General features: G+C 30.5%; 2 protein-coding genes across 2 annotated transcripts in view; one reads left to right on the forward strand and one right to left on the reverse strand.

Moving 5' to 3' along the window:
* The window catches only part of LOC119679929 (autophagy-related protein 16), a gene marked incomplete in the record, with an annotated part of 196,052 nt that overhangs the window by 81,102 nt on the left and 94,744 nt on the right, over positions 1–20,206 (forward strand). Inside the window, 3 exon segments of the mRNA XM_038092522.1 lie at positions 6,001–6,089; positions 8,827–9,209; positions 9,277–9,419. Coding sequence (XP_037948450.1) covers positions 6,001–6,089; positions 8,827–9,209; positions 9,277–9,419 — 615 coding nt within the window.
* LOC119679928 overlaps positions 11,942–20,206 on the reverse strand; it is a 91,382-nt gene continuing 83,117 nt past the window's right edge. The window contains exons 6-9 of the mRNA XM_038092521.1: positions 15,115–15,366; positions 13,973–14,907; positions 13,414–13,626; positions 11,942–12,598 (exon numbers count right to left, since the gene is read on the reverse strand). Of these exons, the coding sequence (XP_037948449.1) occupies positions 12,357–12,598; positions 13,414–13,626; positions 13,973–14,907; positions 15,115–15,366 (1,642 nt within the window). The 3' untranslated portion in view covers positions 11,942–12,356. The remainder of the gene's footprint in view (positions 12,599–13,413; positions 13,627–13,972; positions 14,908–15,114; positions 15,367–20,206) is intronic.

Raw genomic sequence — 20,206 nt, forward strand, 5'->3', positions numbered from 1 at the left:
TATATGATATTTTTATAAACTCATTAGGTATTTCTTTATGTTCATACTTTCTCAAAACTTTGAAAAATTATTTGTTCATGTTTTTAATATTTTTTCTTTCAAATTGTCAAGAAAAAATGGAGTTTTTTTTCATATTTTGATTTTTGATACATAGGATTAAGTAGTTTTTAACAGATTTATTGTAAAATCCCATTAACAGGTTGTTTCTTTATTAATGTCAGAAACCTTGTTGGGCCAAAGCTTGGTTTCGTAGTTTTGAACTTTTATCTACAAGTTATTTTAAACTGCTTACGCTTATCACTGTAGTCCTTATACAATTTTTTTAACGTGTTGCTATTATTTTTATGTTTGTTAAGACTGCAGTTTTAATATAAACAATATTAACTTCTATTTATAATCTTATTATATACCAATTGATCATGCATGACTGAGTTTCATGACATCCGGCAGAAGTTTATACCATACTGAATTTGAATTGCTGGTTGGCTTAGAAAGTATATAGAGTTCTGCAGTAATACCCAATCTGCACTTAAAGCTTTTCCTAACCCCTCAAGTTCCTTAAATATGTTCAAAGAATGTAAGATGAAGTTAAACAGCGCAGCGCGCCCATATAAAATGTAACAAACTATAACATATCTTATATAAATATCAGACTACTATAATGTTAGAGAAAGTAGCTGATAATTTGTCTAACGAAGGCTCTGATGGGGCACTTATTGATATAAGATCTATTCTCGTAGTAAGCTCTATACAATTTCGTGGAAGATGGTCCGAAAAAGAAAATTTAAATGTAACGTTTGGCTTTGTAAAATAATCTTACTATAAAGTGGTAAAATTTCTCATGCATCATCGTAGGTCACTACACAGCTACACAGGTGGACAATACATGGCTACAATAATCTCAAAAATGTGGACAACATAGAGCAGTTTGTCTGGTTTTCCTCAGTATTTGAAACAAATAGATTCGAATTATTGAATTATAATATTTTAAGCCTGAATGATATTCATTAAGAAAAGTAAGAAATGCACAGCTCATCTGTTTGAAGTACAAATTTATCTTTTAGATCCGGTAGAATAGTAAACTGACTAAGTGCCTTTTGTCCTACCCTGTATTCAAGAAAAAAATCATGACGTCATACAAAAGTTATATGAAAATATATTTTCACTCATTTTCATTAAATGTGTCTTACAGTATTTGTATCGGCACAACTCTAATTGTGCTTTCAGTTTACATATGTACATATTTATGCGGGATTGATGGAAACAATAACAAAATGTGATAGTTAGAGTCTTAAGCATTTAATATTTATGCTATTAATTGTAATGCTGTTCTTGTAATCAACATCAAGAAACGGATAGGTTGGAGGCTTTAACCTATCTGGATTCAGTTGGCCACCTCAGCAAAGTGAAACTATAGATCAGTGTTCTCTCTAACTTGTGTGTTTCTTTGCACATTAACACAATTAATTGATGTCATATAATGAAAGTTGGGGCATACATTTGAGACAAATGTATATATGCGTGACTAGAAACTATTTGGCAATATACAGACATTAAATGGGTCAGAATAGTTTTAATGTAAGAGAGACACTTTTTTCATCTTCAGGATATCAAGTGAAAGCTTATGAAGAACTTTGTCGTAAATAAATTATGATCTTAGAAAAAATACTGCCTCGGTGTGAAGAAGAGGAAGACTTTTCTGATACTTAATATCACGGAGATATATGTTATTTCTGTATTTGTTTATATGTTCATGGTACGAAAAAATGCTTCGACGTATGCATCGCAGATGAAGGGCTCTAATAACTGCAACGTTGCTGGGATATATATTTGTATAACACGAGAAGAATAAGTAGGTTCTTTCTTAAAATTATCTTTTTTGGAACAGTAGCATCAAGTAGATATTACTAATTAACAAGCTGTTGCCTACGGTTTCGGCTTCGGCTCAACGATGGCTCAACTGTCCACTTCCACAAACATGATGCGGCTCGCCTCGGTATTATTAGTTAATTTGCCTGAGAATACTAGCTAATTATTTACCGTACTATGTAGAGACGGTGAGACAACTTGCATTGCATTACGACATGACAGCGTACAAATTGAATGTGATTTGTGTATTCACTTCTTATTCACTTCTTTCTTATCGAAACCATCCCTCTAACCATAAATTAGGAATGTTTATTATTTGTTTACACATAATAGAAATTCATTTATTATCCATATAATTTGGGTGTGGATCCAAATGTGTCATATATAAAAATTTTGATTTTGTTGTGTTTAATGTTTTATTAATCTGAATCTGAATCTGAGTCTGAAGTGTCCAATTTTGTTCTTAATTAATTATTTTAGGCATAAGTATTGACAGTTGAAGTTCATCAATTTTATTTTGTAAAAAATCATATTTGCCGATTTGCTGGGCGCTTGCTCTGTCAGCATAACAATGTATATTCCGCCTGATAAGATAACTCACGACTTTTTATTGTTATATCAATAAAAAAATATATAAACAAAAAAATAATAAAATGAATTGATAAAGCTTTTCGTATATGTCAGGGGGATTTCTGTAATTTACAACTTTTAATAATAAACTGATATGCAAATATTCCAGATATAAATCGTAATCAATCTTCTGAGTCGTAATGTGAATATTTTTACAACTACTTCCAAATTGTTTGCTAACATTTTTATATGGAATTTCATTTATTTTATTTTTTTATATCAGTAATGTTAATTATATTGTTTTGCCATGTAAATTCAATAATAATATTGGAATGATAATATGTGATGCTAATGATAATAATAATAATGATGATGATTATGATAAACAAATTTATTCGATATTAGAATGCAATTAATTGTGTTGATGTGAGTAATGAATAGGCATATTTATGTTATTTAAAAATAAATTTATAGAAGTATTAATGATTATATTTAGACATAAAAATGGGTCATTTATCTGTATTTTTTTTTATTTTTAAAATATAAAAAACATTTCGAGCAGATGTTTTGCTTAGTAACAAAAACTTGTTTATCAAAGATTTTGCTAGTAATTTTCACATTTCAATGACAGATACTGGAACGTCAATTTGTTTGCTCTAAAAGTAAATATTTGGAGTGAGAACTCATTAAACATTTTTACGATCTCATCTCACTTTGAAATTATATTGCGTTCGATACTGAATACTGAATAAATTACCTTTTAACTAAACTCATTTCGAAAGCAATTAAATTTTGCAAATATAAACAGATTTCTGACTAGATCAAAATCAAAATCAAAAACAAAACTAAAAGCTAAAAAATTTGCTATTATTAACAAATGAAATCGAGAAATCGAGCATTTGTAGAAGAATCGAAAAGTATTTTTATCGAGTCTATTCAGCTCTGTGGCAAGAGGCCAAAATAAGGCCCGCAGCATCTTCTGACTCTTCGGTTTTCTAGAGGCACGTTCGCACTAAACTGCTTGAGTTTTGCCTGAGGATGAAGTCGCTTTTCCTTTTTTTATTTACACCAAAAGTGATTTGTTTGCTGATAACTTAATTTTGGTAATGTAAACATTTTATTGCTAAATGCCGGTGTAGCCTCTAGGCGTCCGGATGGGTAGTGAAGCACATTTCCATAATACTATATATGTATGTACATTAGTTCAAATGTAGTTAATGTGATTGATGTGCAGAACGAAATATGAATATGAATATATGTACCAGAATACTCGAGTATCTGAGATACTCGATTATATTATTTGATAAATGGAGTAAACACATTGTTATTATTTAGCACTTTTAATCTAGAAAATATTGTGTTCGGCGTCTTTGTTTCTTAGTATAAACACAAGAAATAAATAAAAATCAATGACGTATCAAAGAAAAAAATATTGATTCAGAATTGTGTGGGAGATAATTAATGCAAATGTTTTAGGATTGTTATTGATCATATAATTAAAAATTATATTAGAATCTCTAAAATTCCTTAAGATTCGTCGTACTAAATTCAAGTTAATAATTTCTGTTGAATTATTGCTTGCTATGGATAATTTTACATATTCGATATTATATGCAATTCCTCTGAACGTATTAGGCAGTAAAAATATCAATTTACGTATTTCTTCCTATGGCTTTAACCTCCTGTTCCATTACTTCTGTAGTTAAATGACTCGATTAGGTTAATAACAAAACTACTGTTAGGTTGCGCGGACGAAAAAGAAAGAATATTGAATATGAGTAAAACATCAGAAATAAAGTACTAAATGTTGAATTATATGACGAAGGATATTTGGCATTAGGTTAAGTTGTACTAGCGATCATTTAGATCTATTGATCCATTGTGTTACGTTATAAGAGAAAACTCAAAGATTTAAAAACTACTTTGAACCCTTGACAAACTGAATGCTATTTAGTGGGAGATCTGGTAGTTGGAGACTGGGAGATCAGTTTTAGAGCCCCTATAATATAAGACCGTACCGTGCATGTGCTGGGCAAGAACAAAGCAGATGAGAGGCACTTTCCTCGCCCTCTCCACAACTGCAACAGGAATAATTAAAATGGATTCAATCTTCTAGCAATGTTATGATCTGCGAGTAAACTGAAAGACTAGTAACTCTACGGGGCACTTCAATAAAAGCATTGGATTTCCTTTTAATGGACGTGGTCAACTTGCATACTTATGCCTAGATATCGGTGAGTCTTTTCATCTTTTATTAAAAAGTTCAGCACAGAAAGAACTCAGCAACGGTTTACAGGACGTCAACAATATATTCAGATTGTTTACGTGCTCGAAGTGGTTTCCTGCAGCTCCCCGCTTGGCTAGCTTATCTGCTTTGAAATTGAAAGCATTCCTATGATCGGGGACCTAGATTAGGTTATTGCATTGTATGTGATTGCCTTTGTTTTCCTAAAAATAACTCTAGCATTCATTCCAATTGATAAATTGAAGTAGAAAATTATCATTAATATCATATTTATCATACCATTAACATCCTTCTGTTAAGACTTAATTAAATCTTAATTTATACTTTTTCGTTCATTGCAGTTAAAGGTAGCATAAGATATTTGCAAATGATTAATTGTTTAGTTCTACAATGCCTGTTATGTATTGTCTTCATACAATAGGTGATCCTTGAAGCACTTATATTTGCTCCAGTTTTATAATAACATCCATATGTTTCTTCTACAATGCTTATCCTTGAATTTGCGGCCGTCAATTAATAATAAAAATATGAATTATATTTTGCAAAGTATGTCTATGATTCTTCCTCTTACTCTCGCACTTGTTGTGTTTCATAAATACTTTTTTATTCATCCATTTCAATAAAATGTATCCCGAACATGTTCTGTAAATGTTGACTTTTAATTTCTTTAATGGAAGACAGGAGCGGATTTTGTAGCATTTAAGCTAATATTACTCTATAATATAAATATAATATACAAAAATAAATAAGCTCAGATAATTTAAAGACATGGTTAAATTGTTTATATATAGAGGAACTAATATTATTAAAGGTGTTTAATGATGTAGGGGTAGAGGCAATGTTATATAAGTATAATGTAGTGTAAGGATAGAACTCAAGGATAGAACTCAAGCTATTTGGCTGAGACTTTAGAATAAATTCTTTAATTGCTTTAATTAATTTGGTGGTTGTCAGTGTAAATCAGTGTATCAGTTTGTAGAAAGAAATTCGTAAATTCGTAAATTCGTCAATGTTTCTTCTTTCTGGACTATGTATGTATGTATGAAAGTCTCTTGTTGAACGTGCATAAATACAAGCCAACAAGCGATTAACTGAAAATGTTTGAATATTGAGAAAGAAAATCATTTCGTTGATGCGTAGTCGAACGAGTGAGTTTATCAGAAAAACGGAAAACAACAGGTCTTCTTTCACCAGTTACCACCGGAATAGCCTGACATGTTGCGCGGTGCAAAAATTTTCCAAAAAGTTATTAATAAAAAGCGATAAGATTGGCATAGTGATTTTTGATTCGTGTTTTTTTTTTGTTGTGATTACAGGATGAAAATCATTGCTTATTGGAACGTTTGATGCGGTATAAATCCAAGGATGCAGATAAATTGAACGAAGAGAACGAGAGCTTCCTTAGGTAAGACACCAAAGTTATGTTTTTTCCTTAATTTTTGTCAAAAATTTATTCTTTTATTCTTTTATTTGTTTATTTGTAAATATTTTAATAATTAATATTTTTTTATAATAACTTGTGTGCTTGAATTGGTTTATGGGCATTAAAATAACACAAACCACTGTAATTATCCTTCACAAACATTAACATTAATTTGTAAAATGAATTCGGATTGAGTAACATAACAGCCCCTACATTAATTCAATTGTTGTAAATAATATAATATATATAGCAATATATATATAGTAATATATATTTCCTTTACTATAGTTGGTATAAGATAAACTATTAAAAGTGATAGCTTCTCTACCGAAAACTATATAAATAAATCGATTAATGCAGTCAATTTTCAACACATATTGTCACATCCTGTATTATGTACTTAAATAATTTTTATTTTTGTATATGTCTTAGTTTTTGTCTACACCTGATTGTTGAGCTTGTACTTTTTAAACTAGGTACATATTGTCCTGTAATGCACTTGCAATCTCTACCTTATTGTCCTAGATCCGTAATCTGCTTCATCTTGTTCCATTCTGTTGTTTTATAAAATATATTTTAATATATATACCTCGGTTTATGTTTATGTCTTTCTGTTAAATTTATGCTTCCTTACACAAACTATATTTTATTATAAAATGCACGTTTGGTTTCAATCTAGCCTTATATCTGTAATGTGTAAAAATCTATTTTTATTTAGTATTAATTTATAATTCCTTTAGTTGTGTTATAAATATATATAATTTTGAATTTATCTTAAATTGTGTTATATATAATATATGTTAATTTCGTAAATATAACTTTAGACTAGCAAATCTATTAGAAAATCTAATATTTTCTGAGTTTTCATTAATCCAACCTCTTGAACATGATCTATCCTACACAAATACTTATAGTATAAGGTAATAACAAATTAAACCATTAATTTAATGAAAGTTACTTTATATACGTAGATATTTTTTAAAATATCTTAGATGATAAATATATACCATATATATATAATGTATAAGTAACGTTTTATTTAAAAACTTATAATTAACTTGAAGTTAAAGTCTATTTCACGAATATAACTGAATTCACAATATTCTATTTTAAAATACTATAGTATTTATATCATGAGCTCTTAATATCGAACAACTTTCCCTTTCCTTAATTTCTTGTATATGTAAACTATTTATGTTTGTTTTGATATATATATGAATATTTTAAAAATTTTTGTATAAGTATATAGAAAATATATGAATGATGATATAAACACTTTTTATAAATAATAAACAATATATGCAATATTTAATTGCATATATATTAAACAAGGCATATATGTATATTATGTTAAGGCTAGTTGAGTCAGTGCACCTAAGCACTTTTACTCTCTATTAACTACTTTTTATTTATCTATTTTTATTATATATTTATACATTGTTGAATATATGTGCATATATAGTATAAAGATAAAGTATTTGTTTCATTGTATACATATATGTTATACTTTATATATAAATATAAATAAATATAAATGTGCCGTATATCAGTATATAATATACTATATAGTATTAAACATATATCATAAATGTAGTTATTAATCTAAGCTAATCTAATCTAAGCTTAGTAAAGGCAATTTAAACTTGACCCATACTTAAATATTAACGGTCTTAAGAATTTAATACTTGGATCGCTTAAGAACAAAATATATTCGCTGGTTGGAACGCGAATCTACTATCTACTTTATAGTGGCAATGCAATCTATTTCTTCAATCTTTTAAAATTTTTCTTTTTAAATGAAAGTACATTTCTACCTTAAACTTTTTCTTCTTTTACCTTATTTTTTGCAGAATTCTAGAAGCTTCTAGATTATTATAAGGTTTTTGTATTAGTTATAGTTCTAATCTTTACACTTTCTTCCTATTTTTTTCCACTTTAACTATACTTCATTCCCCTTGACTTTCTATTATATGACTCCATGTTTCTATCTCAATACTGCGCTAATATTCCATACCTCATTGCCACGTTCTTATCATAGCTTTCTGCTTTTATTTAAAGCATCAATAAAACATTTATAAAACATTACATAAAAATTATAATTAAGCTTTTAGTGATTGGGTTTCAAGTAATTTTTTTCATTTCGATTTTTTTAAAATTAAAATTTAAAATGTTAAATTCTATGATTAATTACGCTGACTGCATATACGTATACCATATGTATAGTCTCTGAAAATGCAGATTAAAAATGAATCTTCTCTTACTCTCACACGCCTGCCTTGATTGAAGACGATTGAAAACTTACGGCTGCTGCATGAATTGTAGAGAAATTTTTGAAAATGCTTTGATAATTTTAATTGTTTTTAATTAATTTCAAAATATTATTGAATATTGTTTGTCGCATCCACAATTAAATTTCATGTTAACATTTGCATTACTTAAGATTCGGCCTTGCGTTGCATTTTTTTTTATAAATTGAATTCACCGTACTAAACCTTTAAAAAAATATTCAGATCTATTTAAAATATTAAACTGCGTATGCCGAACATAAAAACTCACCACACACAGCTAATGGCTCTAAAAAATTTGTTTTTACCAATTTACCAATAAATACCACAAAATGTTAAGCAAACCACCAAAACAATTTTTTTTCTCTTTTTTTTATATTTTGAACAAAATGAAATTAAAAAAAAAATTGTGAAACCCAATTTTAAATATCTAGAAGTAGACTGCCGTCAATTTTCAGAAAACGTTCGGATAAAGTAAAGCGCGATCTGGAAGACGCCGCACGCGAAACTCATCTGCAATTCTCACATCGAAATTCTATTAGTCCCTCGCAGATAGCTGAGGAAGACATAAACATAGCGTTGGGCATAAATAACGGTGCGATTGCCGGAGGGGGAGATTTTCTATTTGGTGATGAAATGTTTGGGGCAAGCACGAAACGACCCGAATGCTATGGGAAGGACTGCAATCCAACAACAATTTTCATGAAATTTGAAGCACATGAAACAGAATCGCACGCCGTACGCTGGAGTCCTATTGAACGTATGGTAGCTACTGGTGGTGCTGATCGTAAAGTAAAATTTTGGGATGTGGGGAAAGGTAGTACAAATGATTTTAATGGCATATTATTTATTTATATGTTAACGAAACTATTTATATCGTATAGGTTCTTCAGAGCCACGAGCAGTGCTTGGCGGCAGCAGTGCTGGCATAAACTCCGTAGATTTTGATTCAACAGGCTCATATATATTGGGCACATCTAATGACTATGGTGCACGTGTATGGACAGTAGCTGATAGTCGTTTAAGGGTAAGTGTTGATAATGATAACAACAACAATGTCAATTTTACCAATAACAAAAACATCACAACTAATACTCCGAGTAGTGAAAGCGATGAAATGGATGATGAGTTTATTGTTGTACAATAAGTGCTTATCGGTTTAATTAAGTATTTAGGAAAAATGTATGCCAGTATACAAATGAACTCAAATTATTGTAATAATTTGTATTTTGACATAATAATATGATACTTATTACGATGATTATTTTTGTTACTAAAAATAAAGAACTAGAATTTCTCAACCATAATAATGTATACACAGTTATCTGGAAAAACAAAACAACAAAAAAAATTGTCATCAACAACTAATTGAATTGGATCCCGTTACTAAGTGGATCTATTTTTTAAATGTATATTTTTGTAGTGAAGATTCAAATCAATAATTTGCCTACAAAATATTGAGTTTCAATCATTCACTATGATTTACTATTTCGGACAGTCCACTTAAATGGTTGCAACAGTGTTGTTGCATTTCTGTTAGTTTTTAGCCATTTACACTGTTTCTAATTTTTTTAAAATCTTTTATTCAACCAATCTTCAAATATGAGCTATGTAATGAAACAAGTGGTACGCAGATCTTAGATCAGTCATCGAATAATCAGCAAAACTTGTGAGGAATACATAAATTAGTCAAAGAGAAGGAATGGACTCTGTAGAAACCTCCCAGCTAAGAAAGAGTAAAGGTGCCCAGTTTCATTAACTCAGGAAAACCTAAACATAAGAAAGCAAGCGAATGAAATAAAATAATTAAGCAGTAATGACAATGTCAGTAGTAAAACAATATTTGTTAAAGCTGGTCAATTTCTGTACACGAACCTTTACATAATAATGGTGTGATATATAAAATATATTTTTCAGATAAGAACTGGATTCTCATTGTTTAGATTACAATCTAGAAAAAGATTGTAACATACCTTTGAATTTTTATCGTATAAGTATATTCAGAATATTCAGATGAATCTTGTCGAAGAACACCTGACGGTTCAACTTTGGAGCTTGAAAATTATTTTAACTACGTTGGACGAAAAGCAAGTTAGTTAGAAGTAATGGTATTTAAGTTTTTATTAATGAAAGTTTCGCTCATCATTATTCATTAGCATTATTCTAAGCTACTATAACTAATTGTTACTTAGAACTTCGTTCTCAATGTTTCTCGAATATTTAATACAAGTTTACGGCCTCGCAATTTCGTATTGATATAATTTTTAGGTTCCTTTCTACAGCAACTAGCTATCAATTTTAAAGTCTTTCTTGTAACCCAAAACCTCTCTTCTTTTCCTCTAAGAACACCCTTTAGTGATCGTTTGGATGATATCGTGGTCAAGCCATTTTATATATTGTGCTTTAGTACAACGGATGAGAGTCTCGTGGTTGGACAATTGCTTAAGTTCGGTATTGCAGCGAATTCTAGAGGCATAATCTTTTGGATTCAGTAGCCCAGATATTTTCCATTGCTTTTTTTTTTTTTTTGATTTATTGGAAGTCATTTATTAGTAAGAATTTATTATTCATTTGCTATTTCAACTCATAAATGTATTATGAGTATTTACCTAAAAGATTATATATGAATAAATTTTAGTCTATATGGATCTTATCCCTAGTAGTCTCTCATGTATGTCCTGGTTGTTTGCTATTTAAGTCGACATATACTGTGTTGTTGTCATTATCGGAACTTTGTTGAGAGGAATGAGTGGGGCTTGGTCGTTTAAAATAACAAGTGGTTTGGAATGGTAGGGTCTACCTGCTTTTTTAACTATATGGTATATGTTATGTGTATAGATGTATATCATATCACGATTGTTTGTTCTCTTATATACGTAATATAAACCACTTTTGTTTTATTACTAATACAATTTATTTAAATTTAATAAGAAACTCACAAAATTTTTATTAAATATTTTCTAAAATAATATATATATATATATTGCTGGTTATTATTGGTAAATTTTATTGCGAAATGAAATTGTTTAGAAAAAAGGACAAGTGACATTTTTAAAATTATTCTTAATTATTTAGTATTATTATGTCTATTTAATTTTATTAAATAAATACATTATAAAAATATAATTTTTTAATTATATTGCAATTAATTAACTTATGAAATAAAAATAAATATTAGCGTTATATTATATATTTTAATTTATTAAAATTTTATGTTATTGCATTTATTTGTTAACGTAATATTATAGTTAATTGTTGTGTTTTTTTTATTGTTGCTTAAAATATTTTCAATTCTTGTTTCTTAATTATTTTGCAAATCTGTATTGTTGTATTAAATGTTTGTCAATAAAAAAAGTACTATGTTTTTACATGAATGAATCGTAATTAATTTATAAATGCAGTTCTGTTTCATAGTAAAAAACTTAAAATAAAAACTAAGTTAAATGCTTAAAATACTTTAACTTTTAAGCAGTCGTTTTTATAAATAAAAATTAAATATATCTCACTTCGATTAGTATCGTTTATGTTATATATATATATATTATAAAATGCAGTATATAAAACAATCCAAAATTGCTGGATATTGTTCTCCAAATATATCAGTCGTCCTTTTTTCCAAAATTATGCTCTCGAAAGATTTGCTATGTGATTTAATTTGCTTAAAGTATGATTTTCTCACTTATAACTAAGTTAAGACTACAACTGCATAGTTAATTATAATCGATAATTGTTTTTTAAATAATATTTAATATTTATATTGCTTCCCGCAAGTATTAAACTATTCGGCACCATAAATACTTTTGACATTTTTAATGGCGTCTTCTAATGTTTTCATATTGCAACTTTTTCTTAAATAATGATGCTCCTGTCTCTCCTCAAGCATCTTAAGTAATTACTTATTTGTTCTTCTTTTAAAAAAAGGTGGTATATATACGTTTTTTTCCAATCTCATTAGTCGTAGTTCTTAAAATTGTAGTCCGTGTCGTCCAGCAATGCCACTTTCGTATAATTTGCAAAGAGATTCTGTTCGCGCAGTTGGTAGAATAGTCGATCCTGTAGAGCTGGTGTGTCCACCATAGGCAGATGTTGTACCAATGCCATCACTTGTGTACGCTTGTTGTTTTCGGCGTCTCTGGTAGATATATGTCCATATTGCTATTACTGATAATTGGGCAAGGAGGAATACAGTTGTTGCAACAATGAGTCCTGTTGTAAGAAATATTAAAAAATTTTGAAATTAACAAAAAGAATAAGGATTTTAAAGATAAAAACTATCAACAATATTGACTAGATTGAATCTGTGCTAAGTAATTTAAATAAAAATCTTGAAAATTAAAATTTTTGAAAAGAATTTTAAAATTTGTAGATTTGTTAAAAAATTCGTATAATTACATTCTCTTATCAATCTATGACTTGAATTAAATTATATAGATTTAAACCATTTAATTAGGGTTTTCACCTTCTGTTTTTTCTAATGTTTTTCCTCTAAGATTATTCTTAAGTACTAGGTACTTGCACATTCATATGTATATACTTCATATGTATGAAGTATATGAAGTACTTGTATTTGCCAGCACCTGTTTTTAATATTCTAATATCACAATATTATTGTGAAGTATAGGCTCTGTGATTTTTATATTTATTAAATGTTAAGGCAAGAAATTCATGGCCAATAAATATCATAATTAAAAAGTTATCTATCTTTTATCGCACTATAGTAGTATATTATTCTTGTCACCATATATTGTCTTCAGATCACATCATAAATTAGTAGTTGCAAATGTTTGTTTCTATAAAATATCTTTGATCCAATAAAAGTGTTTAACTTCTTTAAAAAAAATCATTTTTAGCTCAGAAGACTGCACTGGGCAATACCTCTGCTTTTACCAGCAATAAATAATTTTTTCCAATTTTTTTTAAATTTGTTTTCTATTTTGTTCTTTAACGACCTTAACACTATCGATATCTGTGAGCTGCCTAGCACTTCTTACTCCCCCGCATTTTACGCCACTTGTGCTTACCAATTGCATTAACGCAGAACCCTTGTGTAGCGTCATTAGAGATGAAAACGGTCTCTCCGCTGGTATCGTATGCGGATGTTTTGGTTTGCTGTTGCTTATCGAATCCAAATTTGTCAGTGATCTGAATTGATTGCACTAAAAGCATATCGTCCTGGCTGGGTTTTTTTGTTGTCTCACGACGAGATCGTTGTCGAGTGTTGCCAATAAATGTTTCTATTCGATTAGAAAAAAAAAATAGGAAAAGAGGAAGAAATAAAATAAAATAAAATTTAGTTTTATTGAAAATCGTGTAGGCGATAGTGACGAAAGTTACTTTAAATGATGAAGACATAAAATAAAACGTCATCATTACGAAAATTTAAGTACAGAAACTTTGCCCGCGGCTATTGCAAGCAATTTACAAAAATAAAAAAACAAAATAGTATGAACACATAACTTCAAGGAAGCGAGTAAATCGTGATAATGACAGTGTATCGACATGGCATCAAATATCAAATCTCAAACTTAAATCTTTTGTTTTTGTATTTCTTTAACTCTTATTTGTGCCACCTTCACTCACCTGTTGCGTTTAATGAACGCCTTCTTCTGCGTCCGTACGAAGTCAGCGATTTGAGTTCAGCACTGAAATCATCTTGGTCGCATTGTACGGGCTCACATGTTGGCATGCATGGTGTGACCAAAGCGCGGAATTGCACAACTTCAGACGATGGAAATTTGAAGGCATCAAAGTGTGACAACAGCACCTTACCAGATAATGAACTCTTGTTAATTGGTCCCATGATGAAGTGATCTGTTGGGCAACCCCTTGAGTCAATAAGCGTTATTTCAGCATTATCACCACCATCCATAGCCACAAGTTCGCGTACGAATATTTCATAAGGACTTTGCTCGTCAAGTATTTCAAATTTAAGTGCTAATGGATCGCCAACTTCAGCTGAACGCATAACATCTGAACCATCGCGTGATGTTATTTTCATGATGACATTAGGTGAATCGACTATTACTTCTTCTGATAGTGCTGGTTCTATATCACCCTTAACATCTAAGTCAACGTCATTCGTGACAGATTTGTTAGTTAAATCATATTGACAAGTAACTGCTAATCCCAAATCTGATGATGTCACAATTGTGTCATGATGTTGTATGACAACATCGTTAACATAGCGCCCTGAACCGCTTTGACGTACATTACACTCTAAATCTTGGTAGCCCATGCGCAATTCAAAGTCAAGTGCTGTCTTGACATCCACCGCGCAAGATTTTGGTGAACCCTTCGCATACACTTTGCCGTCGAATAGTTTAGAAGTTCTGATACGTGCGATCATATCACCTGCACCGCACTCTATTGTGACATTGTAACAAGAAGAGAGTTCATATGTAGATGCTTCCGGTACTTCTAAGTAAGGGTCCTCTACATCGGCTAATGTTGCTCGGCTATGATGAGATAGACGGCAGACCATATCACCAGTATCACCATAGTCATATGAGTGACATCTATTGTGAAATATAATTAGAGACTTGAGTTTTGTACTAAATGCTAGCGAATATATTTTTAAAATAAGCTGAGGTTTAATCTTATTACTTATAATAGTAGCAAGAATTTCTATTCGTGTATTTAACACTTATATTTATTGATATGTAAGAAACTTAATACCGATCTTATAATACTAGTTATTAATTCTATATTCTTTTCTCACTTACCTGTAAGGAGAATTTAAACATAAATCACGACACTCTTCTATACTACCCACGTCCTGATAAACAGAGTCAACGGTCTTCAAAATTCGACCGGACAAACGTTTGAATTCGCACAATTTATTTGGCTCTTCGGCGCAATTATTTTCCAAATAATCGATATCATCCCGCGGTTGGAATGCACTCGTACCGGCCAAAGTGATGCGATCCATTTCGGAGAGTTCACAAGTATTCGTATTGCGATAATAGTTTGCTGATCTGTAATGATAATTTAAAATGGTTAAAATATTTGTTGTTGTTGTTATTGTTGGTGCTGCAGATATCGAATTGCAAAATTGTTTATCTGCAAATCGCAAATGTTGTAGCAACATAACCTAAAAATGTCACACAATTACAAAAATGTTTATTACACATTGGTGGAACATTTCCAACGAGAACTTGTTGCAAACGTACTCGTATTAGCCTAAACAGGCAACACTAAACATGTGGCAACATTGGTGCAATGCCTAGCGCAACACGGCAGCACAAACAGGGACGTTCAATACGAAATTGGTTAAGTTTGCTCTTGGTAATGTTGCCACAATTGGATCAACTTTTATTGCTGCTGTTGCAGCAGTTGTAGCAGTTGTGTCAGTTGTGTTTTTGTTGTCAACAGCATTTATTTACGTCAATTAAAACAAAAATGGTAACGTTTATTGCGGCTTAAATTATTTCTGGCAATGGAATTTTATTGCAACAGTTTTAAGAGGCTTTAATATTTTGCCAATCGGCAGATAGCATCACTGTCTCTAACTCAGTTCTCAGTTGACTTGTTGTAGCAACTATTGCTATTGGACGATTTTGTGGCATTGCTTAAATGATATGTCGATATGTGTGTGGTCCTTGTGTTAAATAAGCGATCTAATCGCGTTGGTGTTGCATACTTAATGAAGCATCACTTGGTTTGGTTTGTGGCACAACTGCTGACAATTTTGGGCTCTCTTTTCGAGGAATGAACTGAATTTGTTTGAATTCTTGAATTTATTTAATTGCTATTATTTTAAAGTACAGCTTATTTATTTTTACGATTTCTTATTTAGAAATTCTATACTGAGATTTTATGATCTCGCATTAAGTTACTTAATTTGAAGTTCTTGCACAAAGCAATGATTAAAGATTTTCCTAAATTAAGTATTAACTTTTATGGAGCTAATAAAATTTGTATAAAAAGATATTGTGTTCCATTATTATTTCACATAAAGACTATAGTTATTTTTAATTTCATTTAATTTATAAAATATAAACAGTAAAGAAGAATATAATACTTTTGGAAAAGAACATAATCCGAATTTAAACAGAAATCTGTTCTTATAAGTTCAATCATGTTACGAACAGAGTTAATTTAATGCTGATATCTTTTTCTATAATATATTGTCTTTAGTTTTTCACTTGTAGCTATATTGACAACCAAAAGTTGGACTGTAGTATGATTTTTTGTTTATATTGAAAAATAACATTGATAATTTTGGCTAATAAAACGATAATTTGTACTATGGACTAGTGCTGTTCATATTATTCGAATTTTTTTAAAAGTCGAAGTTTTTAGATTATTCGAATATTCGTATTTCAACGAAGTCTTCGAAGTTGGAAATAAATTCGAATTTTTTGTAAATTTTTTTTCTCGAAGTCTTCGAAGTTCAAGTGCAGTGAAAAACTTCGAAGACTTCAAAGACTGTATCACACAAATTATTTGAGGGATGAAAGCATTTCGAATATTCGGATTCTTCGAATACTTCGTAAATTCGAATACGAACAGCACTACTATGGACAGACGTACAGTTGTCATTTTTACTCTAAAATTTATTTTCGCTCTGTATAATACATATATACATAGATTATAACTCTTGTTTTGTTAAACACATTTCTGGTATAAGGTAGGTAGTTGAATTGGAAAAAGTATCAAATCATCCTCAATTAATTAAGAAAGCCGTTTTCGAATCAGTGGACGCTTTAATAAATACAAATATCTGGGTAATATGAATGTTGGCAATTACACACAGTGAATTAAATGATGAAGTGCTTAAAAACTAAAGTCTAGTTATGGAAGACCTAGACATAGGCATAACGGAGGTTCTAGTGTCTCCTACTCGAGCAGCGGTAGACATGTTTTACAAGAGATTCGGCAGGTTCGCCAACCTGGCTTAATGCTGCCATGTAGTTCAGTGGCGTATTAGAAGCAATATTATCTTAGATACTTTTAATATATTTGTATGAATTAAGTTAGTTGTTCTACATTCTGGTTGCCTTGAAACTGTTTTGGACAAAATGCAGTTACAGACATTAATTTTGGAGTCTTACCTTTATATTCCCACAATTCATTGAGGAACCATTTACAATATAGAATAATAGAGAAATGAAAGATATATATTTCAAGCATAAAACGTCTTGTCACTTATATATCCTTATGATGTTACTACATATCATAACTACTTATTCTTATACATCATACTTTATAGTTTTTGTCGGCATATTTAAAAGTCATTTCACAGAAATTTTTAAAATAATTCTTAATCTTCCGTCAGAATGTATAATTTTACAGATAAATCAGCTAAGAACTTACGTGCTGTTAATACAGTTTAATGTATTGCATTGCAATAAATTATTTCATAATTGCATTTATCTTAAGTAAAAATTATTAATATTAGAGCTCAGATACCGCTAACTCGTATTAATGCGGGCGTTAAAAATCCATACCGCTTCACGTTCAATGGCACAATCACTTCATGTTAACACGAATACGTTCGCGTCTAATTTGAATTTAATTATAAATTATTAAAAGCGAACTGAAGTGAGTCATTGCGTTCCAATGATCGCAATGAAGTACATGGGAACGGCGGCTAAAGACTTTGCAGTCGCCTGCGAATCTCTTTAAATTTATTGACTATTGCTGTCCACGAAAAAGTAGCCGAGCTAACGGATACTGGTCATGGTTAATAAAGAAAATCGACTCCAAAAATTAAAAGAACAAAAAAAAAACAAAAAACAAACAGCATTGCAGCAAAATTATAACGTGCAACTGAATAAGTAGCACATGCGCAATTGCAGCAACTGGACGGCGACTAAGAACAGGCACGCAACATGCAGCAGCCGCTGTAGAAGAAGATGCACTTCTGTAGACTGCGTCATTCTAGCGTTTACAATTGTTGCTGCGCTACCAAAAGTATTTCGTCGACTTTATCGGTTTTGAGTTATGATGGCGAAGATGATATTACCGCTTTTGCGTCGTTGCGGCAGTGTTTGAGTGTTGTTAAAATTCAAATGCATTTCAGCGAATGCGCCTACTTTTTTACATACGAGCGTGGCTGCTTTATGTACTGCGCATGTGCAACGTATTATCAGCAATCGTGATTTGTAATCCTGAGAAATATGTTGTTGATACAAATATTGCTACCAATATTATTTGAACGCAGTGGCGATGGCGATGTGCTGTGGTGTTATGTTGGTACACAATCTTGGAGAGATTCGTTATCGTTTCATTTTCATGCTTTCTGCTGGAGATCGCGAATGTGGCAAGGATGTCAGTTACGCTAGTGCGTTTCATTCTGGAATTTCAGTCGATCTGTTGCTGCTCTAATTGCCGCACGCTTTTCTAACGAATATAGTGTAGCTTCAGTTCTCTTACTAATGTTTGGTAGAAGATATTGGTAATTTATCTTACTTCCTAGAATTTTCGCACTAATTTATTGCATTTCCCATGTTTCGATGTTGCGAAATTTAATTTAAAGTTTGCTGAGGAGGCATGGCTTGGATTTAATATATAAGTGCAAATATTGACCAATATCTGATATTAAGCTGTTGCACTTGTTTTTTGTGGATTTAAGAATTAATTTAATAATATAGAGATGCTATTAGCAAAACAAAACATAAGTATAAAGGTAAAGTGTGGCACCAATAACCCTAAAAGGAATAAAATGAAACATTGTATGCTGTAATTGTTCTTCCGGCATAAAAATTTATCAGTAGCCGCGATCAACCTCGATCCACCTCGATCCACCTTTTGAATTGTTTGAACTCGTATAAAAATTTGTCATGAGCTTTGGATTTACATCAACTTTTTTTTTGTGCTTTTTTAAAACTGCATTTGCAACAAAAGTGCAATTTTATGCTTGTTGCCTAAAATCTGCTTCGATCTGCTTCGAGCTCATAAATTATCATTTACAATGTGCGGCTTTTTTGTTGCTGTTGATTTTCTTGATAAGAAGTCATCAACAATAAGAATTTTTGGGTTGGCCAAAAAATTGCTGACCATTTCATTTTTGCCATTGTTCTGCCAATCTTTTGCTGCAGGTTATTTTCAGTTGTGGTTGCTATGAAAGTTTTGAGGCATCCTTTAATTTTTTTGTCGATGAGGCGTTCCGTTCTGGTTTTGGTTTGGTCTGAGAAAAGTGACTGAATTTCGAAATTCCTTACAACGTTTTTATATTTTAATCTTTTGAGAAGTATTTATTCCTTCTTCCTTAATGACTTTTAAGGCGGTTGTGTAACAGTAATAAACAAAATCAGATTGTTAGTTGTTTACTCTTTTTTTAATTAAATTTAAAAATTTATTGTATTTAAAAAATGTACGAAACTTTCAAAAGACTATATTTAGTGAGTTTAGTGAAGGTTTATTGTACCCTTTTGGATGATTTAAATCTTCTCTTCTTTTGTTGCTTCGCATTTATCAATCTTTGATTAACAAAAACAAAATTTTTGCACTTAAACTAAAGTTTTAGTATCAAAACGTTCACTTAGATACAGTTGAAACGGGTTCAATAACCTTGTTTAAGAAGTAAACATTTTCATCAACAGTATCATTTAAGAATATTTTAGGATATTGGAATAGTTAAAATAAATACTAATATGAATATGTCTTTTCACATGTAGTACAGTTAAGGTCACAAGTAGAGCAGTGGTATTACAATGAATTTATAGGATCTGATTGAGTTGGTCATATATTCAATTAAATTAAAATTACATTGCCTTTGCATTACATTGATAGATTAAAACCGACATTGCCTATATACTGTAAATCTTTAAGAACAAAGTAGAAGTATGTCAGCCTGGGCCTGCGCTAACG

This window comes from Teleopsis dalmanni, chromosome 2, assembly GCF_002237135.1.
Source record: "Teleopsis dalmanni isolate 2A chromosome 2, ASM223713v2, whole genome shotgun sequence".
NCBI lineage: Eukaryota > Metazoa > Arthropoda > Insecta > Diptera > Diopsidae > Teleopsis > Teleopsis dalmanni.